At 42.2% G+C, this 23,466-nt stretch overlaps 3 protein-coding genes across 6 annotated transcripts in view; all 3 read right to left on the bottom strand.

The window, feature by feature from the left end:
- ift172 (intraflagellar transport 172) overlaps positions 1 to 6,340 on the bottom strand; it is a 60,425-nt gene extending 54,085 nt beyond the window's left edge. Inside the window, exons 1-10 of one of the 2 annotated variants that reach the window (XM_083790803.1) lie at positions 6,160 to 6,340; positions 4,726 to 4,869; positions 4,403 to 4,515; positions 4,275 to 4,314; positions 3,130 to 3,195; positions 2,530 to 2,609; positions 2,232 to 2,319; positions 1,534 to 1,748; positions 871 to 994; positions 435 to 530 (exon numbers count right to left, since the gene is read on the bottom strand). In XM_083790803.1, coding sequence (XP_083646929.1) covers positions 435 to 530; positions 871 to 994; positions 1,534 to 1,748; positions 2,232 to 2,319; positions 2,530 to 2,609; positions 3,130 to 3,195; positions 4,275 to 4,314; positions 4,403 to 4,515; positions 4,726 to 4,869; positions 6,160 to 6,198 — 1,005 coding nt within the window. In that variant the 5' untranslated portion in view covers positions 6,199 to 6,340. The remainder of the gene's footprint in view (positions 1 to 434; positions 531 to 870; positions 995 to 1,533; positions 1,749 to 2,231; positions 2,320 to 2,529; positions 2,610 to 3,129; positions 3,196 to 4,274; positions 4,315 to 4,402; positions 4,516 to 4,725; positions 4,870 to 6,159) is intronic. The other variant, XM_083790804.1, reaches the window with a different exon arrangement.
- Positions 6,341 to 10,851: 4,511 nt separating this feature from the next.
- Positions 10,852 to 11,445, bottom strand: LOC310876901 (clathrin light chain A-like; the record flags this gene model as incomplete). The annotated part of the gene is made up of 1 exon (XM_083790551.1): positions 10,852 to 11,445. One exon carries the CDS (start codon positions 11,443 to 11,445, stop codon positions 10,852 to 10,854), a length of 594 nt encoding a protein of 197 aa, XP_083646677.1.
- A 6,567-nt stretch (positions 11,446 to 18,012) lies between these two features.
- Positions 18,013 to 23,466, bottom strand: part of dnajc5ga (DnaJ (Hsp40) homolog, subfamily C, member 5 gamma a) — a 29,710-nt gene continuing 24,256 nt past the window's right edge. For all 3 annotated transcript variants that reach the window (XM_083790332.1, XM_083790331.1, XM_083790333.1), the window contains one exon: positions 18,013 to 21,930. Coding sequence is in view for 1 of the 3 variants with exons in the window: in XM_083790333.1 (XP_083646459.1) it covers positions 21,827 to 21,930 (104 nt within the window). In the remaining 2 variants the exon portion in view is untranslated. The remainder of the gene's footprint in view (positions 21,931 to 23,466) is intronic.

Here is a 23,466-nt window from a genome sequence, read left to right as displayed (position 1 = left end):
ATGAACGTTGATGTTGGTGATGGGAGAGGGAGAGGAGGCTAGGTCAGAGAAGAACAACACAAAAGTGTAAAGTTTGCAGTATATTAGATTTAATTATTCTATTACTATTTGGATTTAATCTGCATAAGCAAAGCAGTGGATCCATTTTTACACTCTCTGGTTTTTACTACAGTATGATGTATGTAAAGATAAGGGCAGAAGAACTTTAATTTTATTTTTCATTGTGATACAGCCAGTTGAATTCTCAATACAGACTGTAAGGTAGCTGCTGGTAGAATCTAATTCTGAGAGTTAAATTCTAACTCTGGATTTTGCAGTGTGCATGGGGCTGAGCATGTTTCAGTCTATTAACACAATGCCGACTGCATTTCTGGCTACATTTTTAGAGGCAATCAGCACTGCCTGTCACGTTCTCATTCTCTCAGTATGTGTACCTGGCTGAGGCCCACGTAGGTCATCTCAAACTTGTTCTTGTAGATGCTCCTCCGCAAGCAGCAATCAAACTGCTCGACTCCCCCACACAGTGTTCCCTGGGAGAGCAGATGTTTACGGACACACACACACAAACACACACTATATTTGTTTATGTGGAAAAAGATGAAAAAGTGAAAAGGTAAGAGTGTGTGGTTGATAAATGTTGAAGCAGTTGATGACTGCACAACATATTCACAGGTGGGTATACTTTTTCATACTAAAAGACTCTTGTGGCAACTTTGTTTAAATGTGCCTCTGTACTGGGTTGCTTTTACCATTTATCTGACTCTGTTGGCTTACAAAGAAGCAGAGAGCATGACAGCAATGGAAATGCCAAACACTACTGCCAGATGTAACCCCCCCCCCCCTAATAAAGTCACCAGAAAGGTCACTAACAGCACAGAGACGAGAGCCATCCTTCTTCCAAGCCAATGCAGTGATGGTGTAGAGATTGGGGATCTCTTTAGGTTTGGCTTCGTCCCACACACCCCTCCTCGGAGCCCAGTTATACACCCGCAACCTACACAAAACATTGAAACAGAAAACATATTTTTAAATGCAGGTTTGCATGCACAGATACATTGACTAAAACATAATATATTATAAAGTTCCATGATGAAGGTTGGCTGAAAAACATTGTCATTACCGAGCAATTGTCTCATGGGAAAAGAGGTTTTACATTTTGAGTCTTCTTTGTGATTACCAACCACGGGTCATGATGGCCTACCTACATAAACCCTTGGCACACACTGCCACCCAGAGGCATTTGCATGGTATCTCCGCAGCTCATACTGGCATTATATGCACTATACAGTATAATACAATCCTATGCCAGCATATCGTTCTTTAGGTCAATTACTGTACATTAGCAATTACACATTAAAATCCTGATTGTTAATTTAACCTAGAGATAAAATAACAGTGAGGCTTTTGCTGTGTACAGAGACATTTCAATGACAAATCTGTCTGTCTGTCAACCTAATAAGGATATTACTATTATCCTCATCTTTTTCTTCCAGGATGGCACTGTGAAGTCTCGCTGGGAAAGAGCGACCTTACCTGTCATAGCTGCCGAACACCACAGACTGGCCACTAGGGCTGGTGACGGCCACCGTGAACTCCTTTTCAGCACGGTCACGGCTATAGTCAAACGTCTGCAGGACGTGGCCCTCTCTGCCATAGGCCACCACCTTCTTTTCACACCCGCCCACCATGATGCTGTTTGTCCCCCATGCCAGGGCGTAGGGAGGACAGGGGTGCACCAGAAGCTTACCCTGTACATAATGTGTGCATGTTTAAGATAGAGACATTGGAGCAGAGGGAAAGACAAAGAACAAAGAAGAGATTAGAGCCGGACTGATGCCAGATGTTCAGGTCCGATGCCGATATCAATTTTACAGAGTCCTAGATCACCAGTTAAATATTTGAATTAATCAATTTGAAAAGATTTGATTAAAGTTTTATTTTTTTACGGGAAATTTAACTAGAATTGACTTTATTTAAGCACTTATGCTTTGTTTAAAATATTAAAAAATAGACAATCTACAAGCACATTGCTTGTAGAATTTCTACTTGACATTTTTGGAAAATGTTTGAAATATGTCGATCGGCTGCATGGCTATCTAGAAGATATATGACTTTAAAAAAACATTCATATACAGTATATAGAAGATATATGGATAGGCATTTGGCATTAGGCAAAAAACAGATACATTTTCTCTGCCTACAGAATTATCTTTCAGTTAAACTTCAGATACCTGAGAATCTCCTGAGCCTTCATCATCAAAGAAGTAACGCACCACTGTTCCATCAGCGTGGCCGGACAGGATGCCTTTACCAGACACACTGCAGAGACAGAGACAGTACACTTTACAATCGTGAGTGATAATTGAACTCTCGAAGAGTATAAAAGGAGGCCTGAAAAGGTTGTGTTTCAGTTTAGAAACTAATTTGTGACCAAACCAAACATGTCATAGGAAAACCTGACTGCCTGACAGTAGAACTATATATTCATTATTTTTGTCATAAAGCTAAGCAGAGTGAGAGTGTGCGTACTTTGAAGCCAGTGAGACAACACAGGACTCCGTCCCATAGACGGTGGATGACTTGTTGGTCTGAGTGTTGGCAAGACGAACCTGTGAGGTCACAGGAGAAAGTACTGGATCAGCCCAACCACTAAAACATTCACTTTTTAACTAAAGCCTTTTCCTCAAGTACTTTTTTCCAGGTTTGCATGTTGTTGTTTTGGTTTTTTTACTAAAAAAGTCACACGTGAGTTAGGTCATGTTTCTGAGGCAGGCAGGAAAGGCAATTATCCTATTGACCTGAATATAAGTATATATAATATGTTTTTTGTTTTTTCAATGGCAATATCATAAAAAACGGGGTCGTATTATAATCGGGACTAGACTATTTGACATTCAATGTTATTTTTCCACAAATCAAATGGGGGTTGGTTGTCTTATAAGCAGAGTCGTCTTATATTTGTACGGCACATTTGTAAGGCAAATCAATGTGCTTTATAACATCTGTACAGTGTACTGATTGACGAAACATAGTCTCGGCCGTGCCTTCACCCTGGCGGAGACAATAACTTCTGAGAGCATATATCATAAATAAAAGTGAGTGTGTACAAGGGCATTTTGTGTGTCTTACCTTGCCATCAACTAAACCAAAGACAATAGCGTGCTCCAATGGCCAAAGTAAGCGAGTCACTGCATTCTGTAACAAAACAAACAGTGAGAATGACTGAATGACTCAGGCGTTGACAATAAAGGTTGCACCTGGCAGGTAAATTCAACTTTCGGGAAGGTGCAGTTTGCTTTTGGGTTGCCCATTTTGCTCGTTTGAGAGTGGACACAACCACCCATAAACCTATGGTCTAAGGCTCTAAGCTATAGTATAAACACAATATATATATATATATATATATATATATATTATATATATTATATATATATATTTATATTTATATATTTTATAGAGGGATAGATAGTAGGCTGACAGGAAATGAGGGAGAGAGATGGGGGGGGTGACACACAGTAAAGGCCGTAGGGATCGGGAGCCGAAACCGCGGCCAGACTGGAGCCAGACTGGAGTATACCAGCCAAAGTGCCTGGACCGCTGGGCCACGGCCCAGACCAACCTTTGGGCAAGTAGAACATAACCTCTACTTGCCCGACAGTCAAGTGCCTCTGACTCTGAGCAACCTTAGTGTCAACCCCTGTGACTGATTGATTGATTGATTGATTGAAGTATTTATTAACATTTTGCAGAATTACAGTACATTTCAAGCACAACTCAATACAAAAACTGTTAACTGTGAGTGGACGACACCATAAAGCATTACACTTGTTTTACAAGAGGGTCCACCGTTTTCAATTCATCATAACATTTAGAGACGTACAAATATACACTTCTATATAGCCAAAAAGAGGAAATCATCATAAAGGAGGTAAAAAAGGGGGGGATTCAGAATTTACGGGGGCCAGTTTTGAATTGCAGCCGTGTTCTTTGAGAGCGGTTTTGAAGGAGTCAAGGGATTCACATGTCTTAATGACAGTTACACATTTTTGTGTCATAGGAGCGAAATTAATTTGTTTGTGCCAAATCTGGGTTGCACATGGTTTGTTTGAACTCCCGGTACAGGTACATGGGTATCTTGGTGGTGTATCGAATCTTGTGGACCAGACCCATTGCAAGATGCTGTACTCTGTCGTCAACCCTAAGCCATTCCAGCCTGTCAAAGTGGGCAGGGGTACAAAAATACAACACCATTAAACAGCTTTTTTTTTACTCACCGTTTGAACAAATTTGTTACAAATGGCTTTCTTGTCCCCCCTGGGTAGAGAGAAAACTGTCAGGATATTTTCACATTTATATATACATGAAATGTAATATACAGCGTGAGGTCAGCCAACCATTTTACCATTCCTCTCCTATTCTGTATACAAAGATGATGTTGTCAGACTGGCCGATAGCGATTTTCGTGGAGTCAGGGGAGAAGGCCATGTCCTTCACCGTGTAACTCTGTTTCCCATACTGCCATAGAATTCAAATATCAATGGATTATTGCTTCCCACTATAGGTTATTTTATCAATTGTTTTGAATTCATCCAACTGTGACAGTAAAGTTTAACATTCTATCATCGCTGGACTATTACATTTGTCATGATAAAAATGGCTGATATTGCTGTCTGTGGCAAACAATGTAGCCTATAAATAATGTGAGTGAACACAGTGACATTTTACCTTTGAGTCTATGGGCTTGGTAGAGAACTTGTCTCTCCTCTCTCCTTGCTCATCATAGAGAAGCACCACTCTGTCTACAGTGCAAACAGCAAACTTGCTGTTATTTGGTGCCCATGCCATGCATGTCACTTTGGCTGCACCTTCCTATGAAAGAGATAGAAACCGCCATCAGTCGTGAGTGAGGGGGCAACATGATGTCTCGACTATATCGCCTTTGGTGGCTGCTGGCTGGTTACATTGACGGGGTTCTTGTTTTGAGCTGCAATAACACACACACGACACATGTCCATACCAACCAACCAATGCCAATCAGCGTTTGGTTAAAGCTAGTACGTACAGGGGAACAAAAGAGTGTTTAAATCTATTATATACACATCATGGAGTTCTATACCTCCTACCGGATGGCATCAGCTCGTACTCTCGGTACAGTACATGCAAGGGGTCAGATACAATATTCCGAGCCTGTCTCACCACTGCTTGTTCAAAGATGGCCTGGGGAGTGATGGGTGGGGTGGACATGCCCATGATCTTCCCAGCCATGTTTGCTAGCCTATTTACTTGAGACTTGTATTTCACAGTTAGATTGCCAAACCAGCTGGATATACCGTATTTTAGGATTGACTCTATACTAGCTCTGTAAAAGGTCAACATGATATTTCTACTGACTCTAAAAAGCCTAAGTCTTCTGAGAAAGTGTAGACGTTGGTGTATCTTAGAACACAGTGTTGTAACATGCGTGTGCCAGCTCAGGTCCTCATCGATCTGTACTCCCAGATATTTATATGAGGGGACCTGTTTGATGTTATGGTCATGGACACTAATTATATTGTGGTCTCCTATGGACCTGGGGTCCACTTTGACCTCCTCTGTTTTGTTTACATTTATTTTCAGATGGTGTAGATCACACCACTCTATAAACCTGTCTACTCCCTCTGTATGGCTGAGGATGTTATCATCACTCTTGAGCAGACTCAGTATCATCGGAGAACTTGATAACAAATTGATTTGGATGTGAGCTGACACAGTCGTCCGTATACAAGGTAAACAGAAAAGAGGAACTGACTGTTCCTTGATGCACCCCTGTACTACTCAGTGTCTCCTCTGAGAACACCGAGTTAAATCTCACCCTCTGTGGTCTACTAGCCCCTTTCGGGACCCTACATGAAGCTTTTCTGAAATTTTGATGAGTTAAATGTCAGAAACTTCAGTAGCATTGGGTTCTGCTTGGAGGGCTAGTGGTCTACTAGAGATAAAAGAAAAATACCATTTAATTATAAAGGGGTTCACATTTAACTGAGCTAATTTACGCAACAGAATGTCTGGATGTATAGTATTAAAGGCCGAGCTGAAGTCGATAGAGAGCAACTTCAGAACCACTTCTACGTAAAGCCTAGATAGATAGCATAGCATCGGCACATATAATACTGAACTTACCTGTGGTGTCAAAAGCGTCTTAAGATGTTTCAGTTGCATTTCTGAATGCGGGAAATATTGGTACTGATACACGCAGAAACATAGAAGAACCTCAGCGCTGCACTGACTAGTGGGTCATTGGTAAACCCGTTAGCAGATTATTATAGCTGTTGTTTTAGCCCGTGCAGAAGACATCTTTGTGGTAAACATCGCTTTCCCTAGTAACCGTTGTCTAGCAGGGGCGGGACTTTATCCCGATGTATACTTCGTCGAACGAAGGTGCCGCTCGCCGACACAAAGCGTCTTATCGGAGACTCTGACACGTCACACGTGACACGACGCCGCCCTGTGTGATTTTTTTGTTTTAGTAAAAAGGTGTTCAGTAATAAATAGAAAAACGGGGGTCGTGTGCGTTGCCCGCATCAGATCATAATGCTTGCAACTGCAAGCTATGCGAGCTTGCAGTTGGATCGTCATCCCCAGATTCAAGGCATGTGCTGCTGAGCTGAGGTACATCACCCCCTAGTGGTAGTAGTGGTATGCTAGTGGTGGAAAGCCTGGTGAGGCCTAAGGGTGAGGCGAGGTTAATGCTAACCAAGAGTGAAGGAGACTGACTAAAACTACACTACACCACAGGCCTATACTACCAAATATAATAGCTTAAAAATAGTATAATAGCCCAAGAACCTAGCGAAAAGGCTCTACTACAATGTAAAGCGTAGGGCCCTTTCTGGCAAATATGTTGTGATGTAATCATTACATCACAACATTTTTGCCAGACTCTATTCTTCAGTAGGTACAGTACAGTGACAGCACAGTACAGTACAGTAGGGGGATCCCCACAACTCATTTCTCAACCGTTTCGGACGTGGGGTGGCTCGCCGGAACCCGGCCGGCACCCTGCCCCCCTGGCTGTGGTCCTGTGGGACGATGGGACCCAGTGTGGGTCTGGAACTTCCGGAGACCCCACGGGGACCCGCACACGGAGTTGCACCACTCACTTCACACGGGTGTGATTTTTTATTTATTTATGGGGGCCTGTTTCGTGCGTAAGTGTATTCTGCAATTTTCTCAAAATGCAATACCTAAACTTGCCCACAAGATGTCTCACTGCATCACGGAATCTATACCAAACCAGTTTGCTGCAATCAGACTGCATGGCTCCGGCTGCTTTCTGGTTCATCATAGCTGCGCAACATCAGCTTCTTTCTCTAAGCAGGGAAGGGTGACCATCAAGACAGTTTATTGGTTGCCTATGCCCCTTGGCTAGAATGGAAGACATAGCCTAAGCCTAATTGCATTGTATGTAGTCATAGCATGTCATAGTACATATGTATAGCATAGTAGTATAGATGTATAGTTTATATGTATAGTTTCATTATATAGATATTCCACTGTATAGTTTCATTATATATATATTCCACTGTTACTTTCTTAGCTTACACATGTTTCATGATAAATGTGATGTATTCCCATGCTTTTTTGTTCTTGCTTAATGTAAGTCGCTCTGGATTAAGAGTGTCTGCTAAATGCCTAAATTGTAAATTGTCTAAGTGTTATATGGTAATGATGAGGTTGTTCAAGTTCAAGGTGTTTATCAACACGTATAATAGACTACAGTACTACACTACACATGATACAACAATACAATAACAATTAAGCGGAATACAATAAAAAGGATAGTAGGTCAAATAGTAATATAGCTGCAAGCAGCGATAAGACGGGCCAAACCATTGATAAAAGCAATAAAGCAATAAAGAAATAAACACACAGGCTTGACATTAAGGCTAGTCCTAGCTGTTGTCCAGGACAACTAATAAATCTTTCCAGACAAGTGCATTACATTTTACTTGTCCGTTTGCCGTTGGACAAGTGACCAACAATATTGTCTGACGATAGTATGGATTATTTATTTGACGTAATTTGACTATGATGTAAATTTTACACTATGACATAGTGTAAATAATAAATAATAAATTCTCCATTCATTGTCAATGTGTTAATGTTTGTGGACACACACCAAAAGCCATAGGAGGGCCCTCAAAAAGCTATGCGCATGAGGCTATTCACAATAAGCCACAGAAACACTGACGACTGAACTTGAGAGAAAGAAGACCACACAATTAACAATAGATGGTTGGAGACTGGAGATGACATCACCTTTTTGTTACGCTGATTGGCTGAAGGGGTTGTCTGTCAATCCTATATTCCCCGCATGCAGCCAACCATGCATTAGCAGGGTCCAGACTCCACAGAAACGAATGGAAATGCAATTTCAAGGGGGAGTGGTTAACCAGGCTACAAAAAGTGGATAGTAGGATGATATACTTATCAATCCTATCTATACAATCACATGGGAGATCATTGGGAGATCTATAAAGATCAGGGGTCCTTTGATGAATGACTGAGCTTCAGCTCTTGACCATTTCCCATGACCCTCCCATGACAGCACAGAACTGCCACAACTGTGAAAAACGGCAGCATCAGGACAAAACGGTACAAAAACAATAAGGGTTCTTTGCCACTCATGTGACCCCTAATTAATACAAATAATAACTAGAAGAATTATGGATAATTGCAAGTGTGGTTGCACTTAAGTACAGATGAGGATGTATTGGCCCACATTACATCACAGGGACCCTAAAAAGTTTATACGGATTAAATAAATAAAAATAGTAAAGTCAGGCAGTTAGTATAGTCTGGTTCCACTAATAAGAAAATAATCACACTTGAAGTGAGGGGCGCTCTTATCATCATACATCACATTCCGTGCTCAGGCCAAATAAGCACATTCATGCTCATACAACACACAAACCCACAAAACTCTGCATTCCGGGCCCTCTCTCTCTCTCTCTCACACACACGCATGCACACGCACGCACACACACACACACACTGACACACACACACACACTGACACACACACACACACACACACACACACACACACACACACACACACACACACACACACACACACACACACACACACACACACACACACACACACAGCACCTAGCACCCCTCAAAAATAAAATAATAATGTGTGTGTGGGGTGGGGGGGTAAATGTGCAGTCTGGGCCTGTAACTGCCTGTTACAGTTTATATGACATACCATTTACCATTTAACAACGGACACCTCTCCCTGGCTGTCTGGGTGGCGAGGGGACATCTCCCCAAATGCCCATGGCGCAGCTAGGAAGTGAAAGAGGCACACAACCTCAACACACTTCAGCAGGAAAGTGGAGCTATGGACACTGCAGAGCTCCGGACCCTGTGCTGGACAGGAGGGAGTTGAAGGCAGGGACCCAGGAGTCCTGGGTTGGTGTCTGCTAGTCTGCACTCTGCAGTGTCCGCACTCACATTGCGGGGTATCCTATATGGGAAGTTGTATTATTTTTTGTTATAGGCCAAATCGTTGACCATGGGTCACAGAAAAAGTGCACTGCCCTGCTGGCATGCAGGGCAGTGCGTCAGGCCCCCAGAACTAGTGGCGAGCGAACTGACACTGTGGCAGCCAACCCTCCAACCCAGGGCAACAACAAAATAAATAAATGAAATAAACCTGACCCATTAACTGTATTCTTCCTTCTTTCATGAGCTTCAGTGGCTACTTGAGCTCTCTACTCTCCTCATCAGTGATCATCTTCAGGTTCCTCTCCTGAAACTCATTTTCCACTGTCCACTTTCCTCTTTCCTCCTTCTCAGACAGACTCTTTGAAGGCAGTAATCTTTACAATCTACTTAGGTTTGTCCAATCCAAATTATGGAATTTAATTTTGTATCTTAAGTATAACATGAGTCATGACTATCACAATTGCTATAACCCTTCACAGATGTTTCGCTCCTTTAATCCCGGAACATCTATGGTTGGTGGAGCAGCGACAGGGACGTCTCCCTGCCGCCCCCTGCAGCCAGCGGAAGGATCCTTGTTCTCCCCACACTCTGTCCCCTGTGTAAAGTACTGTTAAACGCGAGCCATATGGAAATATTTTCAAAAACTAGAAAATATCTACAAACTTGTAGATCTGCAATTATATTTTTTGAGGGGTTTTACGATAGGGCAGCCAGATGTTATGGCTATTTGAGGGTCGTTGGCATGAAATGTTTAGGAACCCTTGCACTGGGACACAAAACAAGGAGGTATGGTATTGGTTATGAGATGTAGACAGATGTCTCGTGGAGGCATCTGTCAAGTAGTCCTTTTGGTTCACCAGCTAAATGATAGCAACAATTAACTAGGGTTGTCGCGATCTAATCAGGTGATCGAAATTGGGGCCGATCATGTCATTTTCAAATGATCTGAATCAGACCGGGAGCCAAAAAACATGATCGGGACCTATAGTAACAATAATATTGTTACTATAGGTCCCATGTCATGATAATAGACTGGAAATTGTCTGTGATTTGGGATATTGTACTATTGTGATATGGCATAAACGTGTTCTATAAAATATAAATATCGGATCGGAAAAAAATCGGTATCGGCAGATGCTCAAAATCAAATGATCAGAATCGGATCAGGAGCAATAAAACGTGATCATGAACTAAATGGACCCTTTCATGGTTCTCTAGTACTCCGCAAGTGTACAATACAACTCTCTAAAGGTATGGGGGTCCGTGGCCAGATGCATACCAAACTGGGGGTCCTTGAACTTAAAAAGTTTGAGAACCACAACCAGTGGAACATAAGATAAGGAATGACAGCACTGTCTAGCGGAGCGGCGGAGACTGCTTCAATGAGATGAGGACAGAGCGCATGCGTGACACATCTTTGGTCTGCTTGCTGGACTCGGGGTTGAAGTCGCAGAGCCGTGCCACTTCTTCCCACTCTGTCCCCGGCTTGGTTTTGTCCAGGTCCGACACCATGGCCTTCTCGGTCGCCCTGGTGACTTTGGCCATCTCGACGTCCTCATTATACCGGGTTTGCCACTCTTCAAGCTCAACCATGGCTTTCTCCTTCCACTCTGCCTCCTCCTGGTGGGACTTGGCGTCTAGGGCCTCAAGCCTCTCTCTCTGCTGCTCCCTCCACTTGCGTAGAGTCTCTGGCTCATCCTGCAGGCTGTCAGCATTGGATATGGCTGCGTCGGTGTTTGATGGACCGCTGTTCGGCTGTAAATGTTCTTCATTTACAGGTGTATCAATGGCATTTCCCAGAGATGAAGGCAAAGGCACCTGTCCGACGTCCAGGACGCAGAAGTCCTCGTTCTCGATCCATGTGAAATCATTCTCCTTCTGGTTTAGGAAACGAGTGGCGGGATCCTCCTCCAACCCAAATTCTGCAGGGACGCTGTCAAAATCATCCATCTCTATATTGTTGTACAAATCCAGTTGTAAATAATCAAATCGGGAGGGTAGTTAAACATATACAGGGGATCTGCTGGACATAGTTATATACCGTAGGTATAGGCCTGGTCAGTGTGACGTCAGTATGACGTCAGAAGTGCCTTGCGTTGGACGCTGGACATAACATGCCCAAATTGCCCATATATGGACACTATTCTGGCGTATAGACAGCTATATAATCCTTGCTGGTGTCACTGACATCACTCTGTGATATCACAAGCTCACAGAGGTCTCGATGGATGTTCTCAGCAGGACATTTGGATGAAAACCTGCAAAACCTGTCAGTCACGCTAAAACTCTGTCAGTCAGTCCGCCCCAAAGTTATAGCGCAGCCGTGCCTGGCAGGCGCCTGGCAGCCGGCAAAAACTAGTTCTCAACAGGCCCGAAAATTAAGGCCCTACCTGGGCTCTAACTGGGCTGGCCCGAGGCCCCGCCTGACCATACTAATTAGCACACATTTTACGACCTACCCGGCCCAAAAACACAAATAAAAAGAGAACGAGACATTCCCAGACCTGTTGTTTCAGGGCAACCACGCCCTTTAGGGTAAATGTATCCAACTCACCATGACTTAAACTAAATGCAACATTAATTTCATCTCACTGTCCCTGCCTCTAAAACTCAGTTAAATTATGACCCTCTCAGGGGGGACATAATGGCTGATATTGATAGATGGAATTTAATTCCATATTTAAATCTGAGTTCACACATAGAATCTGTAAAAATGAATACTGCCAATACTTTAGTTCTTCTCTGAGTGGGATAAAGTTATATCCAGATTTATTTGGGCATGGAAAGAAAGTGAGGCTCAAGACATTACAAAGTACCAAAGGAAAGAGGGGGATTGGCCCTTCCATGTTTGTGATTATTACAGAGCAGCTCAAATCCGGCCATTGATTGGATGGTGTAAGCCAAGTTATACATCAAGATGTAAAGATATAGAGGGTTCAATGGGAAAGGTCTACCAATTAATATGTTGGTGGGAAACACTTGTCAGATCCTCAGAATGTGATAACAGGTTCATTGAAGGCGTGGAATGAAATAATTAGGAGATATAAATTTGGAATTCTCAAATGGTTTGCATAATATGATCCAGACCTAGTACACATGACATGAGGTTTAGAGGTTGGATGGCCTCTCTGCATATTGTAATGTTAGGAGCTTTCAGGACCTGAAAGACAAATTTAATTGACAGAATCAGGACCTCTTTGGTACCTACAAATCAGATTTTATAAATAGAAGGAGTAGAGATCATTGAGCTTTTCCAAAATGTGTATGCAGACTCTATGTAGTTCTACAAAACCTGAAAGGGGATAATATTAAAGCAAGATGGGAAACAGAGGGCAACCTTACTATAGCAACAAAAGAATGGGAAAGAATATGTAAACATCAGTGGAAAATGACTAGTTGGGGAACTAATCAAAAATGTGAGTCGTTTCTTTTGCACTCCAGCCCAGAAAATACATTACTCGTACCAGTCGGACTGTTGGGAGACTCTTAGCTCTGGTCCAGGGCAGAATCGTAGAAGCAGTAGAAGGCTATGGACCAGAGCTAAGAGACTCTGTGGGGAAACATTGGCGAACCATTTTCATGTTTTCTGGAGTTGCCCTTCTGTGGTGTCCACAGTGTAGGCCTACTGGAAGCAGTTTTTGGTGTTGACATTCCTTTTGATTTTAAAACCATGTATCTTGCCGATCTGGAAGGACTTCAATTTGCAAAGCAGGATCAATATTTACTGAGGGTATTGCTGGTGGCATCCAAAAAAGCCTTAACAAAAAAGTGGCTTACAAATGTTATACCAACTATATGAATGGATTGATTATTATGTAACCAGGTGCGACAAGGAAGTTACGCTTAAACAATATAATTGTACGACTACGCCACCTTGAGGTATCAAGGAATAGAATGGATAAGTGAATACTCTAAATCAGGTTCCCCACAAACAAGTTCGCACAATGAGACATGAACTTCCCCCAAATACATTCATTTAGTGGAACACAGACTGTTAAAAACTACAAATACTGTCATAAATACTGATTTTATTAACTAATTAAATCACACATTGCAGTCACAGCTCATAGGAACCAGTTTGCTATACTACCAATCTACCACAGGATAATCAAACACAGAAGTAATACAATATAAAGCTTACAAAACAGAGTCAGCTACCAGTGGGCAACAACCACTTTTAGGGGAAAGCTAAGCTACAGAATAGGCTACATACACCACTACTAAGAGCACAGCACACACAGCAAACAGCATAGAAAAGGATGAAGGAGCGCCACCGTGGAAAAAGAGGTGCACGCATTCACACTAACAAACCTGGGCTGTGGACTACAGTGAGACCTATTGTGAACCCCTTCAGTAGGTCAGCTACACCACTTGGCTCTCTGAATCTGGATGGGCAATACACTCAGCATTGGAGGAAACAAACAAAAGACAAAACTTGAATTAATTCACACAGTAAAATAAATGGCTCAAATAATCATTATCAAATACAAAATTAACACAAACAAAGCAGCAGTGGCTAGATCTAAAGGAGTGGGAACAACAAACATTTAGTACATAATAAAAACAAAATAAATAATTGTAACAAATTGTTTGATTGTATACCTTGAAACATCCATGTGTGCGACACACATTCCCTCCTGCCACATGAAAGAGGTCAGCACAGGGCACATGAATTAAAATCAACCTGAATGATAACAGATAGTTAGATACAGAATGAAACTAACTAAATTAACAGTTTTGAGACATGTTACTCACCCTGTCACTAAAATAAATAAACAGCAGCAGACCCAGGTCTCGAGACCCTCGGCCTCATTCAGCAGATGACAGGGCATTTAAATAGTCACGTGATTGTCAATAAGGAAGTGAGCTGTAGAGCTGGCCCTATGGTGGCCCTAGCCCCTCTCGGCACCCCCTCGGTGAAGCTCGATGGTTCCCCCGTAAGGTCCCTTTGCAATTCTTCCACTCTCTATGGCAGACAGCTGTACATACCCTCCGTTCAGGCCGTGCTGAGCTCCGCTTAAGTGGTGGTGAGATGTTTCAAAGATGCATAAAACTGCTATAGGAGACAACGGAAACGTGGGAGAAATTTAATTTGGCGCAGATGCTGATGGGTATTTTATCCCATCATGATAAAAAATGACAGGGGGGACTGTAAGCCCCTGTGAGTGAATCTAAAGATAATAGCTTCGTTTAGCAAAAGGCTAGAAGCTGCGAGTGCTCTCCGGAACAGAACCAAAATGCCCCGGAAGCCTCAAACTACTTTAGGAGTAATCCCATTACAATACAAATACTTAACTTTAGCTTTTACCAAAATACTTTAAGTAAATAGCCAATATGAACAGGAAGGATTACCCCATAACCAAGATATTACCTTATTTCCCCCCAAGGAGAGAAGTCCAGGCAGAGCGAGGTTTTTAGTCGTTTTATATCATCGTTTCAGAGAGAAATAGAACAGGATTCACAAACACAGCAATAATAATCAAATACAATAAAGAGCCAGCTCCCGTGAGGGATCTGGTAGGTTGGGTTTCTCTCTACCGTCTCCCAAAATGGAATCCGGTATATACTTCACAATACAAAATGGAGGATGGTACAAAGCCGACGTGGCACAACGAGGAGTTCTGGGCACTTGATGGAATTTTACTGGGTAAATGGAAAATTACAAAACACAGAGGTTGTCTCGGTCTCAATGGATAAATGTCTGTGGCAGTGGATAAAGTTGTCTCGGAAGGGAGGTGCCTGGCTGATAAGACAGCTATGCAGCAAGGCCAAATTCATGTAGGGAGACAGTGAGACAGTGATTCACACTAACAGCGCGAAGTCACTACACAGGGCCAAAAGGGTCAAAAGGTCAAAGGAAATGATCAATCAAGCATAAAATATAAACAGATAGAAATTATCTATCAGATGCCATTAAGTATTTTATTTAATTTCTTTCAGTTTTGGCTGCTCTGAAATTCTCTCTTCCTCCCTTCCTTGACTTCCCATTGTACCGCCTCCCACACCGAGAATGGCTAGCGTCCCTACGTTCCTGCCTCTGATCTGCTCTGTCGCAGCTAGCCAGTCAGAATTACTCATGCCTCTACCTCTAGTCAGGTCTTATACCTGACTTAAATTCAGTTAAATCTATTTAACATGTATAAACGTAGGCTACATTTGGGGAAATTGGGGCGTGTTCGGAAATAGCGCACTGAGCACACTGTGCATCTCCCCTTGTGTGTATTTGTTATATTGTCTTGTTTTGTATTTGGTATGTATTGTCTTTTCGTTTACATGTTTGATTAAAATTAAATAAAAAGTAAATTGAAAAAAAGAGCGCTTTAACAAAATGTTCCAGAAAACATACTGTAGGTGAAACACATACTATAGCGTACTTGGGCAACATACGTTTACTGTACATCTGTAGCAATTGACAAACACCTTAGTGTGGCACCAAATAACCATACTGTCAAATGCAAAGCTATGTTAAAAATACCTCACAGACTCACCACACTCACCTTCTACTATACTGTATGTTTTTAATGACCACAACTAACAAGCTAACCGCTTGTTAGTTGTTTCCATACAGCCAGCATTTTAAAATATCACATTTCCCACAAAAATAGACACCTAGTGAGACAGAATTGGCACACCCTCCCACAGTACAGTATGAAGCAGTTCTGTTTCTCATTGGCCTTCTCCTACCCTCTGACCTGTGTGGGTTCTTCAACCTGCTCATTTCCTGGTTAAACAGATGAGTTGCTAATCAACTGAATAGAGGGCTGGCTGAAACTAAGCTGTTGATGAGATTACAGGACCATTTATAGGATGAGGACTCTTGCTAGTGCAGAGTAAACTAAACACAAATGCCCAGCATGGCATTACAGTCATTCATGTTTTCAGCTTTCTATTATTACAAGTAACTTCGTGGGTCATGCTTAGATGTTTGGTATTTACACAAATTCAAATGAGTAGGATTTCTAACTCTGTGGTCCATCTGTGCATCATAGCCGTGTGTCCCTGCGGGTCCCTGTGTCCGAGCACGACTTAAATATGACTTAAATTGTGAATCAGCTATTTTCTGTGCAAGCAACTGTTCTGTCACTCTAGAATGACAGGCAGGCCAGCTCTCTGGTTGGTCAGCAAGTTAGGATTCTTTCTAATTAAGGGCAGACCCTCGACCAAGAGGACAACATTGAGAAACTCAGTTTGTATTTAAGGAGTCATTTTCTGTTCATGATTTGTACCTCCCCTCTTTTGGATTTAGACTTGTTGGGCTATATCTCCAAATTGCATGTGACTTTTCCATTATTTCTGTAATGGTATGTCTCGCTGGGAATAAATGTAAGTTTCTGTCTCCGTTTATTTGCGCAATCTTTACCATTCAAACAGAGAACTATTACAGTAAATTCACATCAGTGTCTTGACAGTCAGATAAACTTCTTGAGCATGTATCCTAGATTAAACGGTTGTGTGGTGAGGTGAGTTAACTTACAGTACATACAGTAGATTTGCTTATAAAGGGTAAAGCCTTTCCACAATGCCAATACATTAGCTGAACGTTCTAACAAGGTTACACATGCCGTATCATTGACTTGAAGAAAAAACTATTCTATTCTGGGCATAGGTGAAACACTTCATGAAAAATGTACAGAGCCATCTTTATAAGTATAATGTTCCAATAATTGTCTCCACCAGGCCGAAGGCAAAACATACCTAGAGTATGTTTTGCACTCCGTCCGTCCGTCCGTGTGTCCGTGAGCAGCTAATCTCCGGCACCGTTAACCCGGTCGATGACATTTTGCACACACACTCCCTGGATGCCAACGATGAACCTCTGCCCCAAATTTTCCAGAACGGCCTGTTATAGCGCCACCAGGAGGCCGCTTTGTGCAAAACAAGTTTTTGCACAGTACACCTACATATTTTGTCCAAACATCGCGCAAATTGGTACACAGTCTCTAGTTCACATCTGGCTTTTAGAGCGCAACCAGGAGGCCGACTTTTGTAAAACACATTTTTGGATATTACTCCTCCGGATTTTGTCCAAAAATCCCGCAAATCGTTACACAGTACATCCATAGTCATGTGCTCAAGACGGATGTGTCTGATATTTCATATTCCATCCTAATTGGCTAACATTGGCTTTCAAATTTTGCAGGATTGGCCTGTTTTGAACAAAAAGCCTCAAATCATGAACGCAGCGTGCAATTTGACGTGAAATCTTTCACGCACTTTCCTACTAGGCTGAGGAATATAGCCCACCCATTTCACATTGGCCTGTTATAGCGCCACCAACAGGTGGATTGTGCATGCGTGCGATCAACACGGATCTGCACCATTTCCCATATTCCATCCTGATTGGCAAAGATTGGAACAAACAAACAAAAAACATGTTTATATTACTCCTAAACATTCCTATCCTCCTGGTGGAGACCTGTGCCCAGAAGGGCACTTTTTCTAGTTTCTCACTATTCTCAGGCACGCACACAGCCACACACCCACTTACAGTACAAAACAATAAACAATAAGTTATAAAATCCCCCTTTTATTCGATTGGATTTCATCATCATATAAATACACATTTACAGATAGTCCACAAGGATCCATGTTCAACAATGAATGACACACACACAAAAGAGAATAAACTTCTTTTGACCTGCAATCAGGAATCATTTCAGTTACACAATGGACAGTGGCCTCTCCTCCCCCCATATCAAAGGGTCCCATGGGAACACGTGGACAAGGTCTGGACCACCCGACAGTCTTAACTGAGCTCATGCCATTTTCTACGGCTACCCTGAATTCTAACATTCTACTCTTCACTCTCTTAGGTATGTAATCGCCCAAACACAGCAAGGTGTGCACCTTCCATGTGTCATTTGATGGATTTCACAGTAAAAGGGGGGAAGCCCTTTGTAAGAGAAGAATCGAAATTCCGCCTGTGGGCCTTCCGTCAATGGATTTAAGTCAACACCTACATAAATTTAAAAATAAAGATGCTAAAAATGTATGTACACTATGAAAAACAGATTATGATTTGTTACACCTTTCAATTTACAATGAGGTCTCTCAAAGTGGATGTTGCACACTCCAATAAAACTGACAATTATTTACACAGGAGAAGAATTTGACTAGAACAAATTCCTTCTATGGCCATGTCACATTTACACTGAAATGAATCAGATTATTCTGATTTGAGAAAAAATAAATAAACACCTAGAGGAATTATTACAGGTGCAGATTTCTTTTTTTCTTTAATGGCTTTAATTTAACAAGGGAAAATATTAAGTTCAATATGAGTCGAGTAAAGGTCTGTTTCTATGTAAACATTTTAACTTTAGTAATATAAATCAGTGGCCAATTTTCAGTCTGCCACAAGTGGCCTGGGTGCATGAATTGTGTATGCTCCTTCACTCTTTTTGATACTACTGGCTTTTTAGGTCTTACATATTTACCTTTTAATTTGTAGTGTGATGAAAAGGGGTCACAATAATAGGGGCTGCACCCTCTGCACCACCTACTGTATAGATTTATGCCCCTTTCCATATGTACCAAACATTACTGTACAGTATGAGTTCATGAAAGCTTATCCAGCAACGAGTGTGCCATATGCATTTAGAATAAAAGACAAAGCCAAGAGGGCTTAATCAATGACACCGTTTATGGCAAGTGATGTAAGCAATATCCTAGGGTTTCAAACTATTTGTCTATATAAGGACTAATTTAGACCAGGGACAACTAATGAACTAGATGGTAGAATTGAGAAAATGAGCAGTGGGCTACAGTCTGGGTCCTCAGGACAGGACCAGAGAAGAGAACACCGATTCAAGGTTCAGACCATTGGACTTCTATTCTAAAGCATTTGACTTCGTCTGTTGTTGTATCTATTTAACAGCTCGTTTGATAGAAACATGGCCATTATTCATTGTTACCATTTCTTACAGGTTGAAACTGCAGTAGAATTTCACCCATACTGTCAGCCAAATAGCGCCAAATCAAAAGAATAACCACATATAAAACCATTGCAATTCACTAAGAACCAACAAGAAAGCACGGTGGACATGTAAACGGTTCCACTCTACAAAGAACAGCATAGTGACTGACAATTAAAGCCACAAATGTGGAAGATTTATGATATACTGTAAAAGGAACCACAGTAGCATCGCAAGAAAAAATGTTTCTAGTGGGTTTTCAGATTTAGCACATTGGAACGATCAACCAGCTATACTGAATACTTCAAAGCAATCTTGCAGTATGGAGGCAAAAAAAAAGACACAATGTACTGTACCTGGCAAGAATGGCTTCCATGTACTGATAACAAAATATTATGAATACGGTGTATCTTAGCAAGCACCTCTCCCATCATCAGGTGAGATTCCAAATCAAATGATAAATAGTAATTTATCTCGTGAAGCCCATACAACTCTATCCATACCCGTACTTAGGAAAACACTGACCGTACAAATGTACTATTGGATAGTACCGTCCATCACTGATATTATAGCATATACATTTCTCGGTAGTGCGATACACACCATGGTGACTGAGGATCAGACTCCAAAACGGGTTCATTATCGTACACTAGATTCTCAGGGCAAAAGCCACCTTGCAGTGACATTAAACAATGTGAAATTCCATCCAGAATGCAGAGCGATATTGCCTAGATCGAAGGGGGCTTGAAGTGATATTGGTGAAACAGTAAAAACGTGTTCATGGAGTAACACTTGTGTGTGGATATCTTTGATATAACTCCACACTCATCTCACCTTTGAAAGATAAATGGTGGCAATGTGTCACCACGCTTCTCTAAGAGCTGACGACGACTACCGGTACATCACATCACTAGGTGTTTTCTCATCCAGACTTGCCCCAGAAAAAGGTTAGTGTTTGCATAAAAACAAAAAATGTACAGACCCGTGTCTTAAGTTTTGCACAGTGCATAGACCCAAGAACATATTGTATAGACAAAATAATAATACATCGATCATCTAGTGGCTTACATCACACAGAGCAAAATGGCATTTCCATTGGAGCTCATGTCATTGAATGTGAACTTGGCTGGCTACATGGGGCTTCTGGCATTTTTGGCTTTGGTCTAAATAGAATTGTGACGGCAAAACAAAACAAAACAGGGCAATATAAAAAGGATAACCTGGCAGATGTTCTTTGTTACCTGTTAAAAACAATGAGTTAAATGTTGAAATTACTTCTCTTTTGTCCATCCACAGGTTCCTCTACTAGTACAGTTTTTTTACTTTTTTTATTGTCTGTTAAAGTCAAGGTGTTAATCTGGGGGCATATCCAATTTAGTACCAGATGATGGCACCAGGGTACAAGGGACTGTTTTGTGTGTGTGTGTGTGTGTGTGTGTGTGTGTGTGTATAATGGTGTTGTAGTACTGTAGATGTGTGCACATCTTGTTCAGAGGTAGCGAGTGCCTCTAGATGTGTGTGAGCATGTGCGCGTGTGTGTGTGTGTGTGTGTGTGTGTGTGTGTGTGTGTGTGTGTGTGTGTGTGTGTGTGTGTGTTCCAGTGCTGTACAGTAGGGTCATGCATGCATTTTGGGAGGTAACGCATGCACATTGGGGTGAGGAGGCCTTCTCTGCTCCATGCTGTAAGTTCTCGTCTCCAGGCTTTTGGCTCAGACAGGTACCAATAAATACACACCGTCATTCCCCGAGCCATAGCGACTACTGGCCAATCCCACAGTACCACCGCTGGTTTGGTCATTGCTATACAGTCGCAGGAGGAGGGACATGGGGTAGAATGGAGGCGAGGTGAGGCATGAAGGGCAGGATGTGATATATAGCAGAGAACGAAACGGATGGGATGACAATGACATGAATTGAGAGACTAGAGAGAAGAAGGAAAAGAATGACTGACGAACACAGATATATTCCAGCGCACGTCAAGATGGTGGATGGATAGTTGAAGAATTGGGGTCATCATCTGCCAGGCCATTGGCATCCTCACAACTCAGATCACCAGGTCACACTCTGGTCAGTCTTAATCACAGCCATAAAGGTCAGCACATAATGAATGACAAGTTGCCAAGTGGTGCTGGCATGTGCAGATGACCAACCTAGCCACAAATGGTGGCTATCCAGGTCAGAAGGACCATGTGCTGGGATTGCTGGCAAGTTTGGAGGGAGGAAGAAAACTTCATGGCAGAATCAGACCTAGCCAGCGGTCGGCCTGGCTTGATTTGGCTGGTGATGAAAAAAGTTGAGGGACCTTCATATGTTGAATGAAGCTTAGCCTAGCCTTCCATTGAGTGGCTAGTTGGCTAAATGAATATGAAGGGATCTCAGGATCCATTGGGTTTCCCAGTCTTCAAAGGTCATGTGGGTCAGGGCTGGGGCATGGGGATGGGCTGGTTGGCTGCGGGCTGGTTAGTCTTTGGGGCGCTATCGGCGGTGGAATGCGGCTGGATCACAACTGGCCGCCGTGCACCTGATTGGGGAGAAGAGATAGAGAGAGATAGACATCGAGTAGAAGGAAGAAAGAGAAGACAGAACAATTCAAACGAATGTGTCACGAAGATTCTATGCTGCTGAGGACTACTTGTTGTGCCTTATTTGTGTCTCATTAACCGACTGTGATTTTAGTATTCACATAAACTAGGAGTACCGGTAGTATTTTAGCATTAACTAGGAGAATTTTTAGATTATAGTAAGCCAGTGGAACGCAATTTCATTCAATTATGCATTTCATGCACTATAGTAAGCCAGTGGAACGAAGATTCATTCAATTATGCATTTCATCTATTATTTGTTTTTCTTTTTTTATAATCTTTATCCCACGATTTTGCAACCCAGTTCTTTCACCCAGTGCCAATTATCTAATGTAATCCTGGGCGCTACACTTCCTCTGCCAACCTGGGGGGGCAGCGGACTGACCTCATGCCTCCTACTATGCATGAGGAGTCCAAGCTGCTTCTTTTCACATGACAGGGGGGGATTTCCCCCGGTCGGACGTAGCGCGTGGAAAGAACACGTTATTCTGACCAGTTCCTTTCCCCTCCATCAGGTGCCACGGCTGGCCAGGGGGAGGTAGTTTTAGAGACCAGGATTACTGCATGTTTTTGTGAGGGTACCCTATAGGACATGGGGAGAACATGAAAACTCCACACAGAAAGGCCCTTTTGCCAACGCCACCTCGGGTAGGTGCACCATTTCATCTATTCTTGAATGGCAATAAACATATCTTCCCACCATGCTTATAACCACATCCGAACATCTGGCAAACATGTGGGAATCAACATCACGTTATTGTGTCAGTATTGTAGAGGTTTCTACTAGACACAGGTCATGGAAACCGCCTTTGGAACACAAGGATTATTTTGTGCATGTTATTCTCACTGCATGCTACTGTGTGTTCAAGGTGCAAGTTGTGCTGAATAAGGGTCATGTTCCCAGTGTCCTGTAAGTTACATAGATGTGTCTACACGCTCTGGACCTAAATCTGCTCTTTTTTGTCCGTGGTGGTGTACAACGGAGCATTCACAACTAAGTGAGTGTCTTATTGTCTTATTTCTGAAGGAAAACAAAATTATTCTTCTGTGGTAGTTGACTATATTCTTAAATGAACAGCAAACATCAAAACCATCAAGGGTGACTAACAACCAGACACACCTCAGCGTGGTCTTGCGCACACACACACACACACACACACACACACACACACACACACACACACACACACACACACACACACACACACACACACACAGTCTAGCAAACTGAATGAGGCATGTGGTTTTGGGGTAGCTACTAGGCCTACAGGACACTGAAAATAAGGGAGGAAGACTTCTGTGCACTTGACAGCAAGATCATTTTAGATGTTTACAGTTACGGTAATTCAGCTCAGGACACAATGTTTTTGGTTCAAGAACATGAACATTTGCTTTATTGATTGTCTGATTATGTCTTATACCATCTTTTTCTTTTTATATATAAATTTTATCCCATGATTTTGTAACCCATTTTT

Source organism: Protomyctophum parallelum, assembly GCF_964188405.1.
Source record: "Protomyctophum parallelum genome assembly, chromosome: 19".
NCBI lineage: Eukaryota > Metazoa > Chordata > Actinopteri > Myctophiformes > Myctophidae > Protomyctophum > Protomyctophum parallelum.
This window is presented reverse-complemented; position numbering and strand designations above follow the sequence as displayed.